Source organism: Leishmania infantum, chromosome 7 (genome assembly GCF_000002875.2).
Source record: "Leishmania infantum JPCM5 genome chromosome 7".
NCBI classification, from domain to species: Eukaryota; Euglenozoa; class Kinetoplastea; order Trypanosomatida; family Trypanosomatidae; genus Leishmania; species Leishmania infantum.
Window position 1 is genome coordinate 60,948 of NC_009391.2, and position 21,511 is coordinate 82,458.

Sequence of the window (21,511 nt, forward strand, 5' to 3'; positions counted from 1 at the left end):
CTGCGCGGGTAAAAGGCGACTCCTTTTTCCGTGAAACCTGAGGGTCCTGTGTCCGCCCTGGATGGGGACGGGAAGCCCTCCAACTCATATCCCTTCTAAATGTCGAGGCACTTCTCGTGACGACATTTCCCGATGCCCACCACAAAGGGCGGGGGTCAGCGCGATGCGCCGCTGGTGTCGGCGGGGGGGGTCCTGGACGGCGTGGCATCGGGGAAACCTGCCGCAGCGAGCACGTCTGCGCCACCCATGTGATGCGCAAAGTGTCCGCGCGACTGGAGCGTATCCCACCCGGCCTTCACACTGCGCGCTGGTGTGGGGGAGCCTGCACCCCCCGAGGTGGGTGCGCCGCGGTTTGGCAAGCGAAATGGGAGAGGCTTTGGGGCAACCTACGGAGCGGGGGGATGGGCTGAGTATGAGTCAGGGGCGATGCTCTCCGATGACTGGATCGGTGCGTTGCTCTACCGCGTGTGTGCCCGCGGCTGCTTCGCACTACGTGGATGGGGTCTGAGGTGCGGGGGGAGGCGGGCAGAGCGGCGCTTGGCCTGAAGTTGCGTGCCAGAGAAGGGGTGAGCTGCAAAAATGTTTTTCTTGCCAACTGCGGCTGCTTCAGGTACTGACGCCTGGCAGAGAGGTGGATGCTTTGCTTGGCGATGTAGGCCTCGGCTGGTAGAGGATGGATTCAAGCGTCTGTGCGGCTGTCATCTTTTTGGAAATCAGCGGCGTGTTACTCTTTGCTGAGTATCCACTTGCCCGGTGTGGTGCACACGTTGCGATTTTCCTTTCCACATAATTATACTGAAGAGATCGCAGCGATGTTTGCAGCCATAGAGAGAAATTAAGACAGTTGTGGAGTTTGTGTTGCAAGTCGCGCGCGTGGCGATTTCCTTTTTTTTTCTGTGCAGCTGTGAAATTCTGTTCTCGTTCAGGTTTCTTGGTGTTCGACTTTCAAATGTCTGTAGGACAGTCAAGTTCTTTAATACACAGACTTGTTTCTTCGTTGTTGCAACGGGCAAGCCTTTTTTTTTCAATCTACCATTTGCCGACCTTTGGTCACCTTCGGTCAGCGTTTTCCCAGCACATTCATCTCACTTGACGCATTGTTTCGCGATGCAGCCTATCAACAAGAGAGAGACAAGAAGCGTATGAGGACGCGGCGCAGGGTACCTTCGTGCTCATTTCTGTGTGGGTTGCAACCCGATCTTGTCTCGTTTTCCATAATTCTATGTAGCTCTCACCCATATTTCTTTCCGCCTCGTTTCTCTCTGTTGGCTCTTTTCTAGTCCAGATAGCCAGATCATGTACAATGGCTCGGAACAAAGAACATAAGCAGCGCTTCGCGTCAAAGCACGCACTGGCTGACAAATCCAAGGGCCGGCAACTGCAGAGCAAGCAGTGCAACGTAAAGGCTGGGACTTCCGCTCACAACAAGGAGCGTTCAAAGCAGATAGCTGCTGCAATACGTGACAAGCGTGCCCGTGCAGCTCTGGAGCAGCGGCGCCTGGGGAGCGCTGACGGAATACCTCGTATTGTCGGCATTGTTCCCGCCAACGAGTCCGGAAACACGGAAGAAATTCTTCAGGGATTCTGCAAGAGCCTGCATGCGGATTTTCCAGGTGGCGATCAACCGTTCAGTGTTGTGTCAAAGGAAAGGAAAGTGGCTTTCACATTTGTCTGCGAAAAGAACTGCAACGATCAGGACTGCATCGACGTCGCGAAAGTGAGTGATTTTATGGTGCTTACACTGGACTGTTCACAGGCTGTACAAAATACTATCCGTGAGCTTCAAGATACCCGCGCTTTCACGGGTGAAGACGGAGCAGAGACGATTGCGACAACTTGGTTCAGCGACATTGGTCTGTGCATCACCGACTACACGCGCGATCTCGTTGCGGCCATCAACTCTCAGGGTACCCCAAGCGTTGTCGTCATAATTCAGAACCTGCACACCTTCGCCGACCGCCAACGACAGAAGGTGCTGAAGATCCACCAGCGCTATTTCAACTCTGTTCTGAGTGACACAACGAAAGTCATGCCCGCGGTCAGCCAAGACGACTACACCAACATTCTACGCCACATGCAGGTGTCGAAAATCCGGACCCTGAAATGGAGAGATCAACATCCATACATGGCAGTGGAGGAGAAGGCTTACAATCCTGAAACCCAGGAGCTTACAATCACGGGCCATTTGCGTGGTATGCCTCTTTCTGCTACACAGCTTGTGCATCTAACAAATCACGGTACTTTTCAAGTTTGCAAGATCGAGGAAGTGCGGAAGGGCGATGAGCGAGTGCTCATTGAGACATCTGAGGCAGAACAGCGAGAATCGCTCCAGCAAGTTCAAGCGAATTCGACTCTCGAGGACGATGGTTTTCCAACTGACGCCGACGTGCTTTATCACCAGGAAATTGCTGGGACTCACAAGATTCGCGTACCGGCTGGCGTTTCCAGCGATCAAGCGGCGTGGTACGACACAGAGGAGAACATCGTGAAGGACAATGCACCGGTGCATCAGCACATTACTATGGATGATGAGGACGCCTTTGCCGGGGATGCCATGTCTCACCGCACGACACAAACCGATGTCGATTTTCTCAAGGCTGAGGATGTTGTTCGTCTGGAGCGCATGACAGACGAGGAGCGGATACTGGAAATGGAAAAGCTGAAGGAACTGAGCGAGGAGGAGGCTTGGAATCCAGATATGGTAGAAACTCCTGTTAACATACCTGCGAGGCAGCGTTTTGCAAAGTACCGTGGAATGAAGAGTTTCCACACAGGCAGGTGGGATCCGGCGGAGAACTTGCCTCCACAGTACGCTTACATCTACAAGCTTCAGGGGTACTCTCGTATTCGCGAGAGCGCAATTGACGCATGCGAAGGAGGCATGGCTGAGGTAGGCATGCGCATCGCCATCACACTCGTCAACGTCCCTCAAAGCGTTTGGAATGCCTGTGAACGATGCCTTCTTATTGCTTCCGGCCAGCTGCAGCACGAGCAAAAGTGGTCTGTGCTGCACTTCCAGGTTCAGAGGGCGTCGGAGCTCGATGAGCCTATCAAGTCCAAAACTCCCATGCTGGCGCACATTGGATTTCGAAAGTTCTACGTCTCGCCGCTCTTCAGCGATATCAGCTCAGGCGACCGATCCAAGTTTTCCCGCTTCTTCCACGAAGGCGACAGGTTCCGTATGGCGACATTTTTCGGTCCCATCAGCTACAACCCGTGTCCGCTGCTGCTCTTCCAGGTACCTTCACTTGAGGAGCAGGCAGAGGGAAATCCCCTGCGACTAGCATGCTTTGGCGGTAGCCTTCCTCCCAACCCTGAAACTCTTCTGCTAAAGCGCGCTGTTCTCAGTGGCCGCGTGGCGGTGATTCACAAAAAGCAGGTCGTTGTCAAGTACATGTTCTTCAATGACGAAGATATCAAGTGGTTTCAGCCGGTCGACCTTTACACCAAGTTCGGCCGTCGTGGCAAGATAACCAAACCCGTTGGCACTCATGGCCTTTTCAAGGCTGTTCTCAACGACCAGATTATGCAGCATGATGTTGTGTGCATGGATCTATTCAAGCGAGTATTCCCAAAATGGACTACGGTTGCGTTCAGCATGTCTGACATCCCTGCCGGGCATACAGAAAACGAGGAGGAATGCTGACGTGCTGTACCGGTTTGATGAGCTTGGCTGTTGTCGAGGAGCAGTAGGCGTGGACAGTTTAAGAAACCAACTCTTCTTTCCCTCTTAAGACTCGTCTAAGACACATAAAACTGAAAATAAAGAAAATAGGACTCGTCCGCACACAGCAGGCTACAGGGAGACAACACAGCAGATGCTTTTTTTCTTCGTTGTTCTCCGTTGGATTCGATGCCTGCCCATTTTCACGTTAGTATATGGTTTATCTGAGGGTAGAAGAGCGCGGGGAGCTGGCCCTTGAGCGCCTCAAAGCTTTTATGGCGTCGTTGCGTTGTAGTTCGCCTACGCAACCCTCCGTGCGCACAGCACATCAATGCTAAGATGTTCCGACTCTCTTCGTTCGGCCGACGTTTTTTTTTCCTCTCACCTTCCCCATGCTGAGTGCTTGCATTCTGTGACAAAAAATGCGATCTACGGGTGCCTGTGACTGAAAGCTGGAACGAAAAGCCCGCAGTCACCTTCTGCAGAACCAAATGCGCCGCGTGTTTTCTTCAGCGCCAAGGCGGTACGTGCGCCATGCCTCGTACGCGGCTGGTCTTTTCAACTTTCGCGTCGTTCCCGAAGAGCTCTTCCCGTATCCTTCCCGGAAGCTGGACAGTGACGAGTCCGAAACTGTGCAGGCGCTCATTGAGCAGATCCGTAGCAGTGACAAGGACCTGAACCTCGCAGGCGCTCGAATCGCCACTGAGTACGGCGGACTGGGGCTAGGGCACACAGCGCACGCTCTCGTCTGTGAGGAGGTAGGCACCAGTGGCGACAGCAAGCTGCTGCAGACGATTCAGCACTGTGGCTTCGCGTCTTATTTGCTGTCCACCGTAGGATCGAAGGAAGTGAAAGGGAAGTATCTTACCGGCATGTCCGATGGCAAGATTATGATGGGATGGGCCACACGGGAGGGCTGTGGCAACGACATTAGCATGAACACTGCCAAGGCTTCGCTCACAAGCGACGGCAGGTACGTACTCACAGGGTGCAAACGATGCGAGTTCGCTGAGGGTGCGACGCACTATCTGGTACTGGCCAAGGCGCTGACTCAGACCGCGACGGAGGCGGGGCCGATGGAGGTTTCGCGGAACACCTTCTTTATCTTGGAGAAGAACGCAAAAGGAGTGAGTGTGAATGGGGGAACCGTTAGCTTTGAAGACACTCCCGCTGCTGACGTAGTTGGCGTAGTTGGGGAAGGGTTCAAGGATCGCATGATCACGTTGTTCACTGAGCAGTACGTCTACGCGGCCGCGCTTCTCGGCATTTCGAAGCGGGTCGTGCAAGAGCTGCGGGACAGTGTACCGGAACAGTGGGCTGCTGACACGGTCGCGTCGTGCGCGTGCATCATGTATGCCATGGAGTCCTCTCTCTACGCTCTAACTGCCAACCTAGATTTGCCCACCGAAGACAGCTTGCTGGAGGCGGCTCTAGTTAGTGTATTCGTGCAGAGCAGCACGAATGAGTGGCTCAGCATTCTGTCGACAGCAACCCCCATGAGCGAGGTGCTGGAAAAGTGCTTTGCAAACGCGCGTCTTCTGTTGTCCATGATGGAGTCCGTAGATTTTCTCTACTCATCTGCCGTCTGCTGCGGAGTTGAGGACTACGGTCTTGTCTTTCAGCGCACGTCTACGTTGCAGATGGTGCAGCTTCGGACAATGCGGTCGATGGGCATGAAGGATCGCGTGCCGGTGCGGGAACTGGACTGCTCCGCCATCGATTCTGCTGTGGTTGCCTTTGGTAACGCTGTGGAGGCCACCTTTGTCCGTAATGGCTCACAGGTGCCTCAACAACAGCTCATCATTAACCGCCTTGGTGAGGCAGCGTCCTTGCTCTACGCCGCCTCTGCGAGTGCGTCGCGAGCAGCCATGTGCCAGAGCAAGCGCCTGCCAACTGCGAAAACTGAAAGGGAACTGGCAAGCGCTTTTATCGCCATGGCCACCAGCCGCGCGATTCAGCTCTCTGAGGAGTCCTACAACATCGGAATGACTGCAGATGACTCCTACAAGCGGATTGCGGTGGAGATGTGTGATGAGGCGTTGCGGTCGTAGGGGGAAGCACGGCCTGACACGGGCCGGAGTCTCTTATAACCGTACCGCGCGGGATCTGCCTTTTTTTTTTCTGTTTCCGCAACTACTGGTACACACAGACACACTGAATCAAAGAGCAGTACATTGCAACAGCGCGAAAATGAAGAGAAGTTGTGCGGCAGAGGGCTTGCCAGCGGTCGAGATGGTGCTATTACATGTTGTGCGCGTGCGTGTGTGTGTGTGTGTGTCCCAGTTCTCAGTATAAGCGTGTTTCTCGTTCGCTTTGCATGCTGGGGCGATTAGTAGTAGTTGTGCATCACAAACAACTGTCGTGGCTAACTTTTAAGCACTAACGCGACTCTCATTATTTTTCTTCCTTCCCGTGTCTCGCTTGTGACCGTGTCATCATCCTTTTCCCCGTAAAGAGCCATTGCCGTGCAGAGGATGACGCACGCGTTCGTATGATGAGCTGCTAGAATGAGCCGGGAATGCATGGCGGGCGGAGTACGGCTCGTTTCTCGACGGTGACAACGGGGCGGGCGAATTGCGGACAACCCACAGTGAAGGAAGAAGCGGAAAAAGAAAAAAGGACCTTCTCACGGTGTTTCGCACTGCCGAGTGCAACACCCTCCGTCCGCATGCTGCGGACGCGCTTGGTGGTCATAGTCATGTCGCTGACCGCCTTTTGTGTAGAGAAGTGAAATATCAAGTGCCTCTGCGCGGGTCATTTTTTTCTGCTACCTTCCCAATTGCACTTTCACCGTCTCTTTTTCCTTTTCCGCGTTTCGACTTCCTGGAGTCACCGTTGAACCTGTGTCTCGTCGAAGCTTGCAGGTGCGAGAGCCATGCTGAGCTGCAAGGGCGTCTTGCTGATGCGGCACATTGGACAGGATGTGCCACGCCGGCACACCCACTTCGTGCTGGAGTCGCGCCTCATGTACGAAAAGTCCTTCCGTGATGAGTGGTTGCGCAGCTTGTGTCAGGCGCTAGCGAACGTAGATGAGCCACTGGCGAAGTCACTCTCCGGTCTACCGCAGCAGATGCTTCAGCGGAAGGTCACTTGCTTCAGCTACAACCAGTTCGGCCTCTTCAAGGTTCCATACTACCGCCTCGCAAACGTCGACCGCTACTACGCGGTGCAGGGTGCGCTAGGCACGCGCGAGTGGGTACCTTACGCAAACGTATCGTCCTGGACGATGAACAAGATGGTCCGCTCAGGTAACATTCTGGTACACCGCGTTCACTACAAGGGCTGGGGTACGGACAGTACCTTGAACCAGGGTGGGTGGGAACACCGATGGAACAAGGTGATGCAACGGAACGCGCTGCAGTACAACCGGATCTGAGCCGGGCCGTCGACCAGGGCGACCTGTTTCGCGTGCGTGTGTGTGTAGGCTTCGAAAGAGGACTGATGTCGTCGCGTTACATCTAAAGAAGCAATATGAAGCAGTGCATGTCTTTTTCCACGGCTGTGGCCACGATGGAACACTTTTTGGTGACAGCAAAGAGGGCTGGGCGGGAGAGGAAGAACGTGTGTGTATGTGCGTGTGTCTTCCCCCTTTTTGTTCAGACCACCTCAGCAGGGCCGAATCTTTCGAAGCTGCGCAAGGCCTGCACCCGCGCGCGCAGGCCTGAAAACGATTAGCGCTGCGACCAACTGCTTTTCCGTCTCTCACATCCTCTGCCTCGACGTTTTCTTGTTTCTACACCTTGTTTGTCTACCACTCTTCGTTTTTTTTTTTTGGTCTGCATGCGTTCTTGGCGTGGTGCGCTCTCCACAGACAACACGCGAACAAATTCGCCATTTGTCCATTGTATGATCGGTAAGTGTCTCCGCCACTGCCCCATCTCAGGCGAACTCAATGCAAGCGGCAGCACGCCGCATCATCCGCGTCGGGGCGAAGGCTTCAAAGACGGTGAAAATCACGCAGAGGGATGTGGTTACTTTTGGGGACCTCATTCAAGACCACAACCCCATTCATAGCGATGCGGCCGCTGCAAAGGCCGCCGGATTCCCATCCCCCATATGCTATGGTATGCTGGCCGGCTCTCTCTTTTCCGGCTTGATGGCGACGGAAATCCCGGGCCCGAACACGGTGTACGTATCGCAGAGCCTGCGCTTTACAAGACCCATCTTTGTTGGTGATGAGCTGGAGGTGATTGCCGAAGTCACCCAGTTCCGCCGCAACAAGGGGCTCATTGAGATGTCGACCATCATTCAGAAGGCAGACCCTAAGAACCCGAGCGAGAAGATCATCTGTATTGAGGGGTTCTCGGTAGGAATGAACAAGATGGTGGACTTCGAAGGGGAGAGCGAGTGGACGCGTCGGCTTTAGCGCCGCGTTGCCGACGTTGGGAAGTAAACCCCCCAAGAACAACATGCCTCTACACGTACAAAGTGCCGGGATCACCCGAGCGAAGGGTGATTCACAGAGGCAGCAAAAAAAGAGGAAGCGAGGCGCACGTTTCTCTGTCGGCGGCTGGCTGACGTGACGTACGTCTTGTATCGTCTGTCTGCGTCCGTGTCTGTCGTGACGGAGGTGGTGCTCTCTTTCACTTCTCTTTTTCTTTTCGTTGTGTTTGCCGCTTTAGCAATTTTTTCGATTGTTCCGTTTTTTTTTCTTTTGCATCGTTGCGACCATTACGTGTTCGGAGGCCTCCCCCCTTCTTGGCACCTTCCTCCATTCTAAATAGACACACACACACGCGCACGTGCATGCACACACTCTGCCTGTCCGACGCTGTTTTCTTGTTTCCGTCTCCCCATCGATCCAATGCAACTCTCCCAAGCGTTGCACAGGGAACGCAAAGATGGGGGAGAGGGGAAGCAGCAGAGCTCTTGTACTTGCTGCAGTTGTTGTTGCTAGCGTCTCCTCACACATAAAAGGAACACATGCGTGTTTCCATCATCATCGCCTTCTCGAATATTTTCGGCACCTCGGGCCCTTGTGCATGGAGGAGGTGCGTGAGTTCATGCCGAATCGATGTTGCTCTGCATTACCCTCTCACCCCCCGCCCGCCGAAGATTTGTTCACCCTCGCATCTAGCACGCGCTGTTGCACGTGTGAGTGCAAAACAAAGTCAAATAAAGGGATGTCTTGTGAGATGCGTGAAGCGGATGCCGGCCTCTGTGTGCCATCGCACACATCACAACCCCGAACCTTCTCCCCTCCGCCTTCCCGCTCCCTCTTTCTCCATTCCTTTCTTTCGACACCATCGCCTGCGACACTGCGTGAGTACTACACCGATTCCTTTTCTTTTTTATTTTCGCATACTTCTTTTCTCGAACTCTCAGTATCGACAACATACATGCGCACTCGAGATCAGAGCGCCGAGCAAGTGTCATCCTCTTCCAAGTGTGCAAATATCGAAGGACCATCATCATCACAAGCGACCATGTCCAGCGAGACTGCACCACTTGTCATCCGTGTGGGCTCACGGGCGACCAGGACAGTCCACATCAGCCAAGAGAATGTCAACACCTTCGGCGACGTCATTGACGACCACAACCCCATTCACAGTGACCCGGAGGTGGCTAAGGCGGCGGGGTTTCCCACCACTATTTGCTACGGCATGTACGCCGGCTCGCTCTTCTCCGGTCTCATGGCGAAGGAGATGCCCGGCCCTGGCACTGTGTATCTGTCACAGAACTTGCGCTTCACCGCCCCGGTGTTCGTCGGCGACGACCTCGATGTCATCGTGGAAGTCCGAGAGTTCCGCAAGGATAAGGGTCTCATCTCTCTCTCCAACATCGTACAAAAGACGGACCCCTCGACCGGCAAGACAACCGTGTGCGTTGAAGGGTCTGCCGTGGTCATGAACAAGACTCTGCAGTTTGAGGGGGAGAGTGAGTGGTCTGTGACGAAGTAGAGAGGAGGAGAGCAGCGAATGATTGGGGCGGCGGTGGAGGTGGTGACGGTGGTGGCAGGGGGGGGGATAAGTGAGTGAGCAACAAGGAAGGCGCCTGCAGTAAAGGTCGCCTGCACTTTTGGGGGCCCAAAGGACGCGCACATGCAAACAGCACACAAGTTCTTCATCCCCTGCTCCACCCCTCCCCCGGGGCTCTCCAGCACACAATCTACGAACTACTTTTTCATGTATTCTTGTCGGACTCGTCTGTCTCACAACTTGCAGAGCCGCCCTCCCCACTTCCCCCACAATGCTGAGGGAAGAGGAAGAAGGGAGAGGGAAGGGCACAAAAGGCGCAAGGGGGTGCGGCAGCGTGGTTTTAAGCGTGTCAAATGCACGGCTTGCTCTCTCTCTGTCCCTTTCTTTGTGTGCGTATGTGTGTCTTCTCTCCCTCTCACCATAGTTTTTTACCTTTCGATTCGTGGAGTGGTCCAGGAAGAGTAGCGAAACAAGAGTCCCTGCCGTTTTCAAGGCCACCCTCTGCTTTATCGCATGCCGCTGGGTCAGCACGAATGGTGTCCAGGCTACACGTGAAAAGGACGTGCACCTGCATGCACGTGCGGAGGTTTGACGCCTTTCGCGTCCTTGCCCCCTTTGATGCATCTCAGCTTGTCTGGGTGCACGCTGAGGCTTATGGCATGTGCTGCACTCGTTTCCCTCCACCACTCGGCTTCTCTTCATGATTCATTCTTTCTCTCTCCACATACTGCTCTGCTGTTCTTCAACATGCGTTGCGGTGTTCGATCTCACCCCTCCACAGCCACTCGGCAAAGTACGACGTCTTTGTGTGTATGTGTGCTCTTCGGGGTCGTCTTCCTATTTCTGGACGCGCTACCTCTTAAAACACACACATATATACAGATAACGCACTGCGCACACGGGCGAAGCGTATCCGTGGCGTATGTTTTGAAAGGAGGGAGAGCACACAGAAGAAAAAGAAAGGAATAATAGGAAACAGAGATGCGCCGGACTGTGCGTGCTCTCTACAACTCCTTCGAGCGCGGATGGAAGGACAAGACTGTCCACCCGCTTGACCGCCGTGGCCGCTTTAACCTGGATGAGGCCGCTGCGGAGCTGCAGCTGGATGAGGCGTACGTCGCCTCTCTCTACAAGCCATTACATTACACGTATTCGATGAAGGGGCAGCGCTATCCAGCCGAGCAGGGTCGCACCAGCCGTCCAGGATCGTTGGCAGCCTCGCGGGATCGCATGTTTCCCTTGTACCGGCGAAACTACAAGCTGGATCGTGAACTGCGTGTTCTGGACCACCGGCGCATCTCAACAGACTAACGCGACTGTCTCCATCATCCACCTTCTCTTTTCCCTGGTAACTGGTTGAGGTAGGAGGTGGATGGTAAAGGTCGCCGTGTGTTCCCTCTCCAGCGAAGGTATACCTATGTGCGTATTACTGTTGGTGTCGTGTGGGTGTTGAAGATGACGCGTGCGACAGCGTTGGCGGCGTGCCTGCATAAATCATATTGCATCGTCATCTCGTGTCTTCTCTGTGCCTCTGTTGATGCAACACCGCGAGGCTGTGCTAGCGCTTTCCTTTTTCATGATGGCTCCGAATCCTGGGTGCTCTTTCACACAAACACAGCCGCACAAGTGTGCCGGCTCGGCAGCGTGCCAAAGCGAAGAGCACGCGCTCTCCGGGCTGCGGAGGGTGTGAATTTCACGCGGTGCGCCGATATCGGTCTCGTATTGATGCATTCAGAACACTACGTATTGTCGGTGTCGTATGGATGGCCGCTCTGTCTAGCGCTGACGCGATGGTGCCGGCACCGTCGGCGTTGTGAGGGTGTGCTGCTCAGTCCCTTTTCTTCCGTCCCACACTTTGGCAGAAACTGCCGACACCTTTCATCAAGGAAGCAGATGAAGGGGGGGGGGGCATATAACCGACTGCCGAGTACGTGTGCGCCTTTTCTTCACCGCTTCTCTTGCACTGCCTCACCTGTTTGCGAGGCACACCGTTCGCCTTTCTACCTCTCTCACGCTACCACACCCACCCACCCCTTCTTCCTCCCTCTCCCTTTGCCTATTTGTTCGCTGACCACTGGTGCACGTATACATATATATATATATATATATATATACATATACACGTTCGCACGTGCCCCCCTTCCCCCTCCTCCTCCTCTGCGATCCAATCTCCATCAAGGCATATGCGATCTGCTGTACGGCACGAGGGGATGTGCTATCGAATTTCTTCCCCTCTCTCCTTCCTTTCCTCCACGCCTTTGGCGCCTCATCTTCCTTCCATCGCCTCTATTCTCGTTGACTGAAGCTGTTTTGACTTGCCCACCCTTTCTTGCGATGAGGCACAAGCACCTATGCACATGGACGCCTAGTCGAGTGCACACGGCGGTGATGGCTCGCCTTGCACAGTGAATGCGGACGTTCGCCCATTGTCCTCTGGCTTCCTGTATCTTCTGCTTCAACACCTTGCTTCTCTTCCATAGCCAGCCAGCGCGCCTTTCTTGCCGTCTAAAGTACTTTCTTCCTTATCGTTTTCGTCAATGGATTTCCGTGCACGTCTTCCCTCCCCCTTTCCGTCAGTGTTCCCCAGGCGCTCAGAGCTGGCGAGAAGCACCGGTGTATCGTGCGCCATCGCCTACTTCCGCTGTGTGGATGCACCACGTAATGCCGCTTCGCTCTCAATTCTTATTTGAAGTCACGTTCTTCATGTGGTCACTCGAATCCCCGCTCAGGCCTTCTTTCCATCGTTGCCGGTGCGTTAGAGTCGGTCCCACCCATCCAGCCCCAGTTCACCGCTTCACCAGGTGAGACAGGAGATCCGAAAAGATGGGTGGCCAGGCATTCTCGTGAGCCCCCAATGAAGGTGCACACACCGTCCCTAAGGATCACCTTGAGTGACAAGGCTCGGCCGAAGCTGTACGATGGCACGCACCCCTCATCTCGGGTTGCGCAACTGTATGTTTTCCTACAGGTCGCAGCGCTTGTTGTACTCCTCGATACGTCCCCCCTAATCCCCTTCCCCCTCTTCCCTTCCCCTCTCTCGCCTCCTACCTTCTTTCTCGTGCCGGCGAAGGAAAGCAAGCATTCACACAGACGCATCGACTGTGCGTGTTGGTCATTTTCATCCGTCCTCGCCTTTTCTCTTGTGAGGGGTTTCTGTGGTTGTGTGAGGGTCATTGCCGTCGCGCTGCCGTAGTTTATTCACGGCGTTCTCTAGGCTGCCACGGCTGTGCTCTGGCCGACGTGCACAAGGCCGTTGGATGCGTTGCGCCGCTCGCGTTTTTCTTTTGCTCAAGTGCCGAGGTGCTTTCGTGCCGTCACGAATTTTTGCACGAGCGCCTCATCTCAGGCCGCGCGTGCCATTGCCGGCGTTCTTTGTACATTTCAGCTCCTGGGGCACTGCTTCTGTGTCCACCATTGGCGCAGGCTCCAGTGCGTCTGAGAGCCCGAACACCAGATATACGGACACACACACAGGCACGCAAACACGCTTCGGCGTGGCGGGTGTGAGGAGGTAGACAATGATGCGATGGGCCGTCGACGTGACGGGCATCGATGTCGCCGAGGACTTGGAGCGAGAGCAGAGAAAGTGTGTCTACAAGGTCCCACGCGCTGCTAATGGCGAATCGTGGCACGCGGTGGATGATTGGCGACCCAACGCGAGTGAATACAGCGACGAGCTAGGTAAAGTCTGGGCATTGACCCGGGACGAGGTGCAGGATGCGATTGCGGAGCGGGCGCTGACGGCCAACGCCCTCTTTCGTAATGTTGGGCGGACCTTAGCAGGCGCACTGCAGCGCCAAGGATCCATCGCCATTGCAGCCGGCTGCGCATCCCAACTGCGCGGCGGTTGCGGTCGAGGGCTGCAGTGGGACGGGCTGCTGAGCAATACCCAGAGCATGGCCTCGAATGACTTTGCCTGCGACGCCGTTCCTTCCACGCGCGAAGTGCGCGTATTCAGCACGTTTCTCAACGCTGAGGGCAAGCGCACGACTGTGACCGTGAATATGACGCAGCCGACCTACCGCGGTGTCGACGTCGTGGCAGCGTTCTTGCAGCAGGCCGTGGCGACCAATGAATCGCTCTCGCAGCGCTACTCGACGAACCCGCGCCTGTACAAGCTGTTCATCGCTGACGAGGACACGGGTGAGGAAGAGATGGCGGCGCAGCTGGACCTCGGTGCGCAGAATTTTTCGTGCTACGCCGTTAACCCGATGCCGGCGGCGAAGCTGTTTCTCTTTCCGCAGCGCACAGCCCTGCTGAATACGACAACGCGCGACGTCAACTTGACCGTGCAGGTGCGCCCATTAGATCCGCAGGCAAAGGCAGTGCAGCGACAGTGCGTCGTGCCGGCCGACATGCTCTCCGAGTCGTTGGAGGCTACCATCTGTAGCCGTCTGCCAGCCAGCGGGATCATTCAAGGGTCTCTGCGTATCATGCATGGGCCGATGGAACTGAACATTAACGAGTACTACAATTTCGGCGCCGGCTGCGGTCAGCCAAACTGCCCCATCGCCGAGCGCACCGTTTTGTCCCTTTTCCGGTTCGGCGTTCGGGAAGTCGTGGTAAACGGGCGTGCCGTCGAGGAGGCCCCGACAGAGGTTCTGCGCGACTTGACAGAGGACATCATCATTGACATGGGCGTTGATGAGGCAGTATCCTTCCAGCAGTTCGAGGTGATTTGCATCAACAAGTACGGCGCACGACAGCAGCGGCTGCTCTGTGTGGATGGCGAGCACCTGTACACAATGCGCCCGAACGCGTCGGAGGCGCTGCCCAAGACGACGGAGCGGACGATCAAGGACATCGAGGAAGTGCGCATCTTCGCCGACAAACCCAAGTACATGGAGATCGCCTATACGAAGAGCTCCCACTTTGAGGAGGACCGCTTCGAGTGCACGACGACGTACAACTGTGCGCTTCTAAATGAGAAGATCCGCATCGTGCGCCGCGAACTGCGCAAGCGCGAGGCAGAGGAGCAGGCGGCGAGTGTCAAGAACGAGACGGCCATGCAGCGCTTCATGACAGGGATTCGCAGTAGGTGGTTTGGTGGGGCGTGACAGAGGTAGACCTGCCGCCCTCCCAGGCTCGTCTGTCTCACACGCACGGCTGTCCAGTTTGTACGTGTTCGTTTGCGGGCGTGGGCTCTTGTCTATGGAGCCGCGAGCTCCTCGTAGCCACCTCCCTTTCCCTCTTCCTTCCGCGTTCTCAGCGCCCATGTGCACAAGCACGTGTGTTGGTTCTCTTGCTGAGGCACGTGCCGTTCTGCTACGGCGTGCGCGTGTGCAGGTGCGTTCAATTACAACGGTACATACCTCTTTTCGTGCTCCTGCCTCTCTCCATTCTTTTGTTTTCTTCACTGTTTCCTTGTTTCTTTCTCTGCTGTGGAGCTGCTCAGATGACGTCGGAGGAGGGGGGCACGCGCACCCCTCCGCGCGTGGCATCTCCGGGTCCGGTGTGTCCAGCTCGGTCTGGGTGGACGCCGAGCAGCCCCCTCTCCCCGCCCCCATCCCGGCCGAATGCCGAGCCACTTCTGGCGGTGCGCGTGCCAAGCGCCTACGACGTGGGCGAGTGAGAGCGAGTCGTCGCTGCGGATGTCGGCGGGCGGGTCCCGGACGGCGTGGCGCCGGGGCGAGCGGCGGCAGTGAACGCGTTTGTGGTTCTCATCGGATAGGCAAAAAGTGTCCGCGCGACTCGAGCGTATGCCACACCCGGCCCTCGCACCGCCTGCTGGTGTGGGGCGCCTGAGAGCCACCCTACGGTGCGCGGGGTGGGTGGGCGGCGCTTGAGGGCACGGGCCCTCCTCGGGCGACCGGGTCGGCGCACTGCTGCAACGCGTGTCTACCGGTGCTTCGCACCACACGGATGCGGCCTGCGACAGGGTCGGGGGTGGAGCGGCGTTGGACCTCACGTTGTGCGGCAGAGAAATAGGCGTGTCGCAAAGAAGAAAAGTTTTTAGTGCGCGCCCTACGCGTGCAAGTCGTTCAGGGTACATTTTTTTGTCGCACGGACCAGCTTGTGGGGAAAGAGAAGTCGCGATGGATGTGCAGGTGCGTTGATGCGTGCGAGTGCGCGAAATGGAGAAGAGGCACCGATCCTCGCACGCCAGTGCTGTTGAGGTCCTGTGCCACCATACCTTCTCCTCCTCTCGCCCTTCCCTCCCTTCTCCTCGTCTGGCTCCATATGGAGGAGGATGACGCTGTCACGTGATGATGTTGCGGCATCTGCACCACTGCGCGAGACGCCACAAAGCATGCTGACGAGGGCGCACAGGCGCAGCACTTTTTCGTTCTCGGTCTCTCACCTCTCCGACTCTCCCCGAGCCTTACTTCCCACCTCCCGCCCTCTTCTTCCCCTCTCACCCTTGCGGTCTCCCTTGATGCAGTATAACTAAACCAGCGGCACCCCGCCCCGTCTCTTTCGCTGAGGAGTAGTAGGACAGTGGTTGAGCCTTTCTTGGTACACTTACGCAGGCCCCCTCGGTCATAGTGCTCCAGCACCACCACCCATCTTCACACGTAAACCCTTTATTGCACGTACTTAAAGCAGTAATGGCGGGCAAGAAGGCGCACCCCATCAAGCGTGATTGGTATTGGAACCACAATGACCGCTTCGAGATTTGGCACAGCCTTGACTGGCCCTCGGTCCGCCGCGGCCGCCAGATCTACACAGAGGTATTCGCGCCGTGTCACTCACTGGGCCGCATGACCTTCACCCACTTCCAGGGTTTCATGACCCGCGAGGAGATCAAGCAGCTGGCCTCCCAGTACGAGATGATCGACAGCGAGCCGGATGCAGAGGGCAACCTGAACCGCCGCCCCGGCAAGCCGACGGACACCCTACCCACCCCTTACCCGAACCAGCGCGCCGCGCAGTTCGCCAACAACGGTGCTGAGCCCCCGGATTTGCAGCACGCCGTCTTCGGCAAGGAGGGTGGCTCGGACTACATCTTCTCCCTGGTGACCGGCTACAATTGGGGCAACGGTGAGCTGATGGAGATTCCACCGTTCGCGCCTGAGCTGAAGCCCGGCCAGTTCTGGAACCCCTACTTCAAGGGATGCGTGCTCTCCATGCCGCCGCCACTCTCGGATGGCCTGGTGGACTACGAAGATGGCACCCCTGCCACTATCAGCCAGATGGCCAAGGACGTCGTGAACTTCCTGCGCTGGTCCGCCGAGTCTGAGTACGATGACCGCCGTGTAGCCTTTTGGAAAGTGATCACCACCGTAGGGCTGGTCAACTGCCTGCTCCTACACTACGGCCAGAAGAACACAAACTGGCGTATCTACGGCCGCACTACGTTCCGCTATTGGAAGAAGGCATGGTAGGCCTTTCATTACCAGTCGAGGATGTGATGCTGACGCGTGCGCCATGGCCACCCTCGCGACCCCCTCTATGAAACCTCCACAGCGCACTCCTCTGCCGCTGCCGTGCGCGTCGCCCTCTTCTCCTTCGCTCCTCTCGTGTTGGCTGGTTTCATTTTTTTCTGTATCTTGCCTCTTAGGAACTTAAGCATAGCCCCTTACACAATGTACACATGTTCGTCTGTGTGTGCGTGTGTCGGTGATGTTGTCGTTGTCGCTGTTTTTCTCTACATTTCTTTCTTTAGCCTCCTGAGGGGATGAGTGGAAGGGAGTTGTAAGCGGTGTCCGTTGTTGTCGCTGTGGGATCGAAGTGGTCCGTTACTCTTCTCTCTCTCTTCGGCTCACCCCGTCTCAACGCCTTCTCCTTCCTCTGTCCCACAAGCTGTAGTAGCACTGACTTCAAGACAACCTAAAAGAAAAAGGGGAATAGCAAGACATTAGTCACAGCCCCCTCCCCCTTCCTTACTCTTGCCAGTCTGTAACGACGGGAAGGCGACCTGCAAAGTAGCGAGAGAGAGCGAAAGGGAGGGATGCACCCGGGGCAACAGGCGCACTGGAGCACGTTGAAAGCATGCCAGTGCACCCCCACCCTCCGCCCTGCTCGCTTGCTCCCTCTCCTTGGTGGTGTCTCTCTGCGGATATCCTCATGTTTGTATTTATGCCTGTTTGGCCAGTTGAGGTGATATGATGTGTAGCTGCAGTTGGCTCCCGCGTGCATTCTGGCCTGTTGCACAATGCAATGGAGAGGAGAGCAGCACCGTGGCTCGGTGAGACAATGCCACTGCTCGTGGTCCACCTTCCTCCCCTCCATCTTCCCTTTTCTGGAGCTGTGAGGTACAGCCAATGCGCTTTGGACGCGCTTCCTCCCCTTCCCTGCTCTTCCGCGTCTTTCTTCTGTATCGCTTTGTGTGTCGCTCCGTCCACTCTCACCACACCACACCACACCTCTGTCTTTTTCGCCTCCCATCCCGGCGGCCACCGCATGTGAGCTCTTGACACACGCACGCACACACATCTGCTCGAGCTTTAGCAGCGAGGGGGGAGTGACATGTTTCGGAGAACTTGCACGCCCAGGCTGCTCGCGTGCACTTCAGCGCTGCTGAAGCGCAGTGGCAAGCCAGGCGACTTGCCTGACTACAAGCAAGTCTATCTACCGTACGACACGGCGCCGACGAAGATGGAGCTTGACAGAGAGCGGCGGAAGTTCATGCACGCGTACTCTGGTCGCATGGAGCACCGGAAGATGGTAGAGGTGAAGGATGTGCCGCAGAACATGTACACATACGGCAAAGAGGGCATGTCCGTTCCCATCTCTATCTTCAAGGATCAAGCGGACCCTGTCATCGGTCCCGAGTGGACCTATCCGGGCATTTTCGAGAACAAAATCGTGGCACAGCAATGGTACATGGAAGAGCTCTTTGACCGCGAAAAGAGCAACACGTTCGAGTCACCGTGGCAGCGGCAGGTGCTGGACAACCAAGTGAAGCGCCGCCTCGGTAAGGTTGCTTGGCGAATGTCGATGCTTAACATAAAGACCATCGACATTTTCCATAAGGAGCGGGGCGCGTCAAAAAGACCGGGCGCAGGGGATACGAAGGCCCCAGCAACGCCGGCAGGAAAGAAGTAGTGGGCTGCCGCTCCTCTTTTTCGTCATTTTGGGGGATGCGACGGAGCCGCACCACGCTTCGTTCACGCTCGGCCACGCCTCTGTGCACTCCACGGTGTCTTTTGTGTGTCATGTGCATATGAAGGTGCAGAGATGTTGACGTTGTACTGTCCTGTCACAGCTATGTGTTTGTGTTTGTGTTACAGGGAGAAGCAGGAAGTCTCATAACGGATCTCTCGATGCCCGCGGCTTCGGCCAGCTTTTCCACGCATGTGCACGAGACAGCGGGCGCCCTCTGCTCCGGCATTCACCTGCATTGATGATGAATGAAGTTGTGAAGCGCTGCTTTCTTCTCTCCCCCTCTCTGTATCACACGCGTCTGTGCATGCGTAAAGACTTGCAGCTGTGCGGATGCCCTCCGTCAACACTGTCTACACACGCAATAGCCTCAGTGTGCGGGCCACCATCCTGCATGTTCGCTGCACCACCATCATAGAAACGTAATCATCTCTCCTCTTCTCATCCGCCCTTACTGACTTTCTCTTGCCCCCCCCGCTCCTCCCCTCTCTCCATCTCTCTCTGTCCCCGTGTCTCTGCGGAAGTGAAGCAGGGTCCATCAACGCATTCCTTTTATCGCCTCGCCGTGTCTTATCCCCATTCTGCAGCTTATACGTTCCTTCTGACCTCCTTTGTCTAGTTTTTTCTTCGTGGGATAGCGCTCCATGTTACCCTGGCATCGTCGGACTCCCCTCCCTCCCTGCTCTTTCCCCTTGACAGCGCATCCGCCCAGCGAGACCACACACACACACACACACAGGCCGAGCAGGAGCTAGCTGTGTTTTGACTTTCTTTCCTTTCTTCCTGGTTGCGTAGTCGTTGCTATTGTCGCTGCGCGTTTTCGCCCCTCCTTACTTTCGCCCTTTCGTTCGGCTGCTGCGCCCCCCCCCTCCCTCTTCGTCCCTCCGCGTGGGCGCACGGAAACACGTTTCACTTGTGCCGATGTTCCGAATGAAGTCTCTGAAGCTTCTGGTGGTCATCGGTCTGTCGCTGGCCCTCTGCTCCACTTTTTCCCTGGCTGCCGAAAATGGTAAGAGGCTCTATCCCGCGTGCGGAGTCATAGAGCACACCACCTCGGCCAGCTCGCAGGTGACATCAACCCTGCACAGCTTCTCGGGCCGCACGCACAGCTTGACAATGACCTGCCTGGCGTACGAGGTTGTGTCTGTGAAAAACGATCACACAGACAAGGACTACTGCCTTGTTGAGCACCAGACCGAGTACATGTACGCCCTCACCATCCACGCCGTCTACACCACGGGCAACGGCGCTACCGTGGAGCGCAATTTCTCGATTCGCGACATGAGGGGCGGCTCCCTGACAGAGTTGAAAGTGGCAATGCCCACTCGCAGTCAATTCTCCGTCATGTTCACCAACCTAGCGACAGACACCCGATGCAACCTGCAAGTACGCGCACTCCTTTCGTACGAGATGGCGGACAAGGCTAGGGTGGGGAACAACACACCGACTGTGGTAGCAGTGTCACCACGCACAGTATACTCGAAGAGCGCCGATCGAAGCGTTCTTGTGCTCGACCACGGCGTTGGTCAGGTGCCACAGAGCACCGATATTGTCTCGCTTGTCGACTTCTCGCAGGGTACGTGCGCGCAGCCGGATGGCGACGTGCTCTACATGGACTACTTCACCGCGATACCCGACACAGTTCATGTCTACGGCAACCGGGCCCAGTTCAGCGTGCGCGCCATCACCTTCCGCGAGCCTAACACATACCGCGTGTGCTATCGCGCGCAAAACAGCCACGTGGCGACGCAGATAGGTGTCATCACCGTGTATGCCGGGAACCCGGCGTACTACGACGTCGTCGGTGGTGCCAACGAGAAGGGCGAGGTGCTGGTCGGCACTGAGACGACCATCAAGTTCTATGGCTACGGCCTTGACACCCGCAAGAACGGCGACGAAGCCAAGTTTGTGGAGTTCACGAAAGAGTGCGATACGGGCAGACCCGCCGGTGGCGTCCCTCTTGCCGACGACTTGGAGCCAGAAGACAACTACGGACCGAATACCACCTACTCCCTGTGGAAGTCGACCATAACTGAGGGTGGCTCCTACAAGGTGTGCTACAAGCGCAAAGCAGCCAATGCGTGGACCGAGGTGCCGTTCATCGAGGACGTCGCCATCGCTGATAGGCCCGGGGAGTCCACCACCAAGGCGCCTGCTCCCACACCGACGCATCCCTCCACACACGAGGAGTGTCCCATGGCGACCGAAACGGTGGAGCGCCCGTGGTCCAAGTTTAAGAGTGCCAAGATCGTGCTCACGACGAAGAAGCTGCCCAGCGACTTCCTGAGCACGCTGAGCAGCCTCCTCTGTCTGAGGCGGTCCATGTTCACACTGGCGTACCTGAAGCACAACAGCGAGGGCAAACAAGTTGTCTTCCTGGTGCTGAACTGCGAGGAGAACGAGAACGCAGCGGTGCGCGAGTGCAGCTCGATCGAGCGCCTCAATTACTTTGTATCCTTGTCGAAGAAGCAACTCGAGGACCACGGGATCGAATCGGTGCAGGGTAGCACCCACATGCTGGCGTTCGACGAGGACGAGGGGAGCAGCGGCAATGTATTCGGGCTCATTTTACTCTGTGTGAGCATATTGGCAGCAGGCGGCATGGTAGTCTTCGCCGTGGGCCGCTATATGGAGCGGCGCCACCACTTTGTTCAGTTCGGCCTGGACGACGACGACATTGACGACATGTACGACTTCAACGCCGCACCGAGGTCTGCCATGCGCAACGAGTACGATGTGGCGCCTCAGGCAGAGCCGACATGCATCGTCAACTCTGTCATCGAGATTGAAGACTAGTGGGTGCACAGGGTCGAAGGGGGTAGCCTGGAGGCTCATCGCTCACACCTGTCCCCTCTGCGCGCCTCTCTCCTAAGCATCTCTTCGT

The 21,511-nt window shown here is 56.3% G+C and overlaps 9 protein-coding genes and 1 pseudogene across 10 annotated transcripts; all 10 read left to right on the forward strand.

The window, feature by feature from the left end:
• The first annotated feature begins 1,222 nt into the window (after positions 1-1,222).
• On the forward strand, positions 1,223-3,646 carry LINJ_07_0140 (annotated as a pseudogene). Its single transcript has one exon. A coding segment is annotated over exon 1 (2,424 nt).
• A 509-nt stretch (positions 3,647-4,155) lies between these two features.
• On the forward strand, positions 4,156-5,715 carry LINJ_07_0150 (putative acyl-CoA dehydrogenase, mitochondrial precursor; the record flags this gene model as incomplete). Its single annotated transcript, XM_001463222.1, has 1 exon — positions 4,156-5,715. The coding sequence occupies one exon, from the start codon at positions 4,156-4,158 to the stop codon at positions 5,713-5,715; it is 1,560 nt and encodes a 519-aa protein (XP_001463259.1).
• Positions 5,716-6,539: 824 nt separating this feature from the next.
• Positions 6,540-7,040, forward strand: LINJ_07_0160 (conserved hypothetical protein; the record flags this gene model as incomplete). The annotated part of the gene is made up of 1 exon (XM_001463221.1): positions 6,540-7,040. One exon carries the CDS (start codon positions 6,540-6,542, stop codon positions 7,038-7,040), a length of 501 nt encoding a protein of 166 aa, XP_001463258.1.
• Positions 7,041-7,556: 516 nt separating this feature from the next.
• On the forward strand, positions 7,557-8,030 carry LINJ_07_0170 (putative 3-hydroxyacyl-ACP dehydratase; the record flags this gene model as incomplete). Its single annotated transcript, XM_001463220.1, has 1 exon — positions 7,557-8,030. The coding sequence occupies one exon, from the start codon at positions 7,557-7,559 to the stop codon at positions 8,028-8,030; it is 474 nt and encodes a 157-aa protein (XP_001463257.1).
• A 1,060-nt stretch (positions 8,031-9,090) lies between these two features.
• On the forward strand, positions 9,091-9,564 carry LINJ_07_0180 (putative 3-hydroxyacyl-ACP dehydratase; the record flags this gene model as incomplete). Its single annotated transcript, XM_001463219.1, has 1 exon — positions 9,091-9,564. The coding sequence occupies one exon, from the start codon at positions 9,091-9,093 to the stop codon at positions 9,562-9,564; it is 474 nt and encodes a 157-aa protein (XP_001463256.1).
• A 999-nt stretch (positions 9,565-10,563) lies between these two features.
• Positions 10,564-10,893, forward strand: LINJ_07_0190 (conserved hypothetical protein; the record flags this gene model as incomplete). Its single annotated transcript, XM_001463218.1, has 1 exon — positions 10,564-10,893. One exon carries the CDS (start codon positions 10,564-10,566, stop codon positions 10,891-10,893), a length of 330 nt encoding a protein of 109 aa, XP_001463255.1.
• A 2,207-nt stretch (positions 10,894-13,100) lies between these two features.
• LINJ_07_0200 (conserved hypothetical protein) lies at positions 13,101-14,639 on the forward strand (the record flags this gene model as incomplete). The annotated part of the gene is made up of 1 exon (XM_003392177.1): positions 13,101-14,639. One exon carries the CDS (start codon positions 13,101-13,103, stop codon positions 14,637-14,639), a length of 1,539 nt encoding a protein of 512 aa, XP_003392225.1.
• Positions 14,640-16,130: 1,491 nt separating this feature from the next.
• Positions 16,131-16,907, forward strand: LINJ_07_0210 (putative cytochrome c1, heme protein, mitochondrial precursor; the record flags this gene model as incomplete). The annotated part of the gene is made up of 1 exon (XM_001463217.1): positions 16,131-16,907. One exon carries the CDS (start codon positions 16,131-16,133, stop codon positions 16,905-16,907), a length of 777 nt encoding a protein of 258 aa, XP_001463254.1.
• A 1,084-nt stretch (positions 16,908-17,991) lies between these two features.
• On the forward strand, positions 17,992-18,570 carry LINJ_07_0220 (conserved hypothetical protein; the record flags this gene model as incomplete). The annotated part of the gene is made up of 1 exon (XM_001463216.1): positions 17,992-18,570. One exon carries the CDS (start codon positions 17,992-17,994, stop codon positions 18,568-18,570), a length of 579 nt encoding a protein of 192 aa, XP_001463253.1.
• A 978-nt stretch (positions 18,571-19,548) lies between these two features.
• LINJ_07_0230 (putative Golgi/lysosome glycoprotein) lies at positions 19,549-21,423 on the forward strand (the record flags this gene model as incomplete). The annotated part of the gene is made up of 1 exon (XM_001463215.1): positions 19,549-21,423. One exon carries the CDS (start codon positions 19,549-19,551, stop codon positions 21,421-21,423), a length of 1,875 nt encoding a protein of 624 aa, XP_001463252.1.
• Between the last annotated feature and the right edge of the window lie 88 nt (positions 21,424-21,511).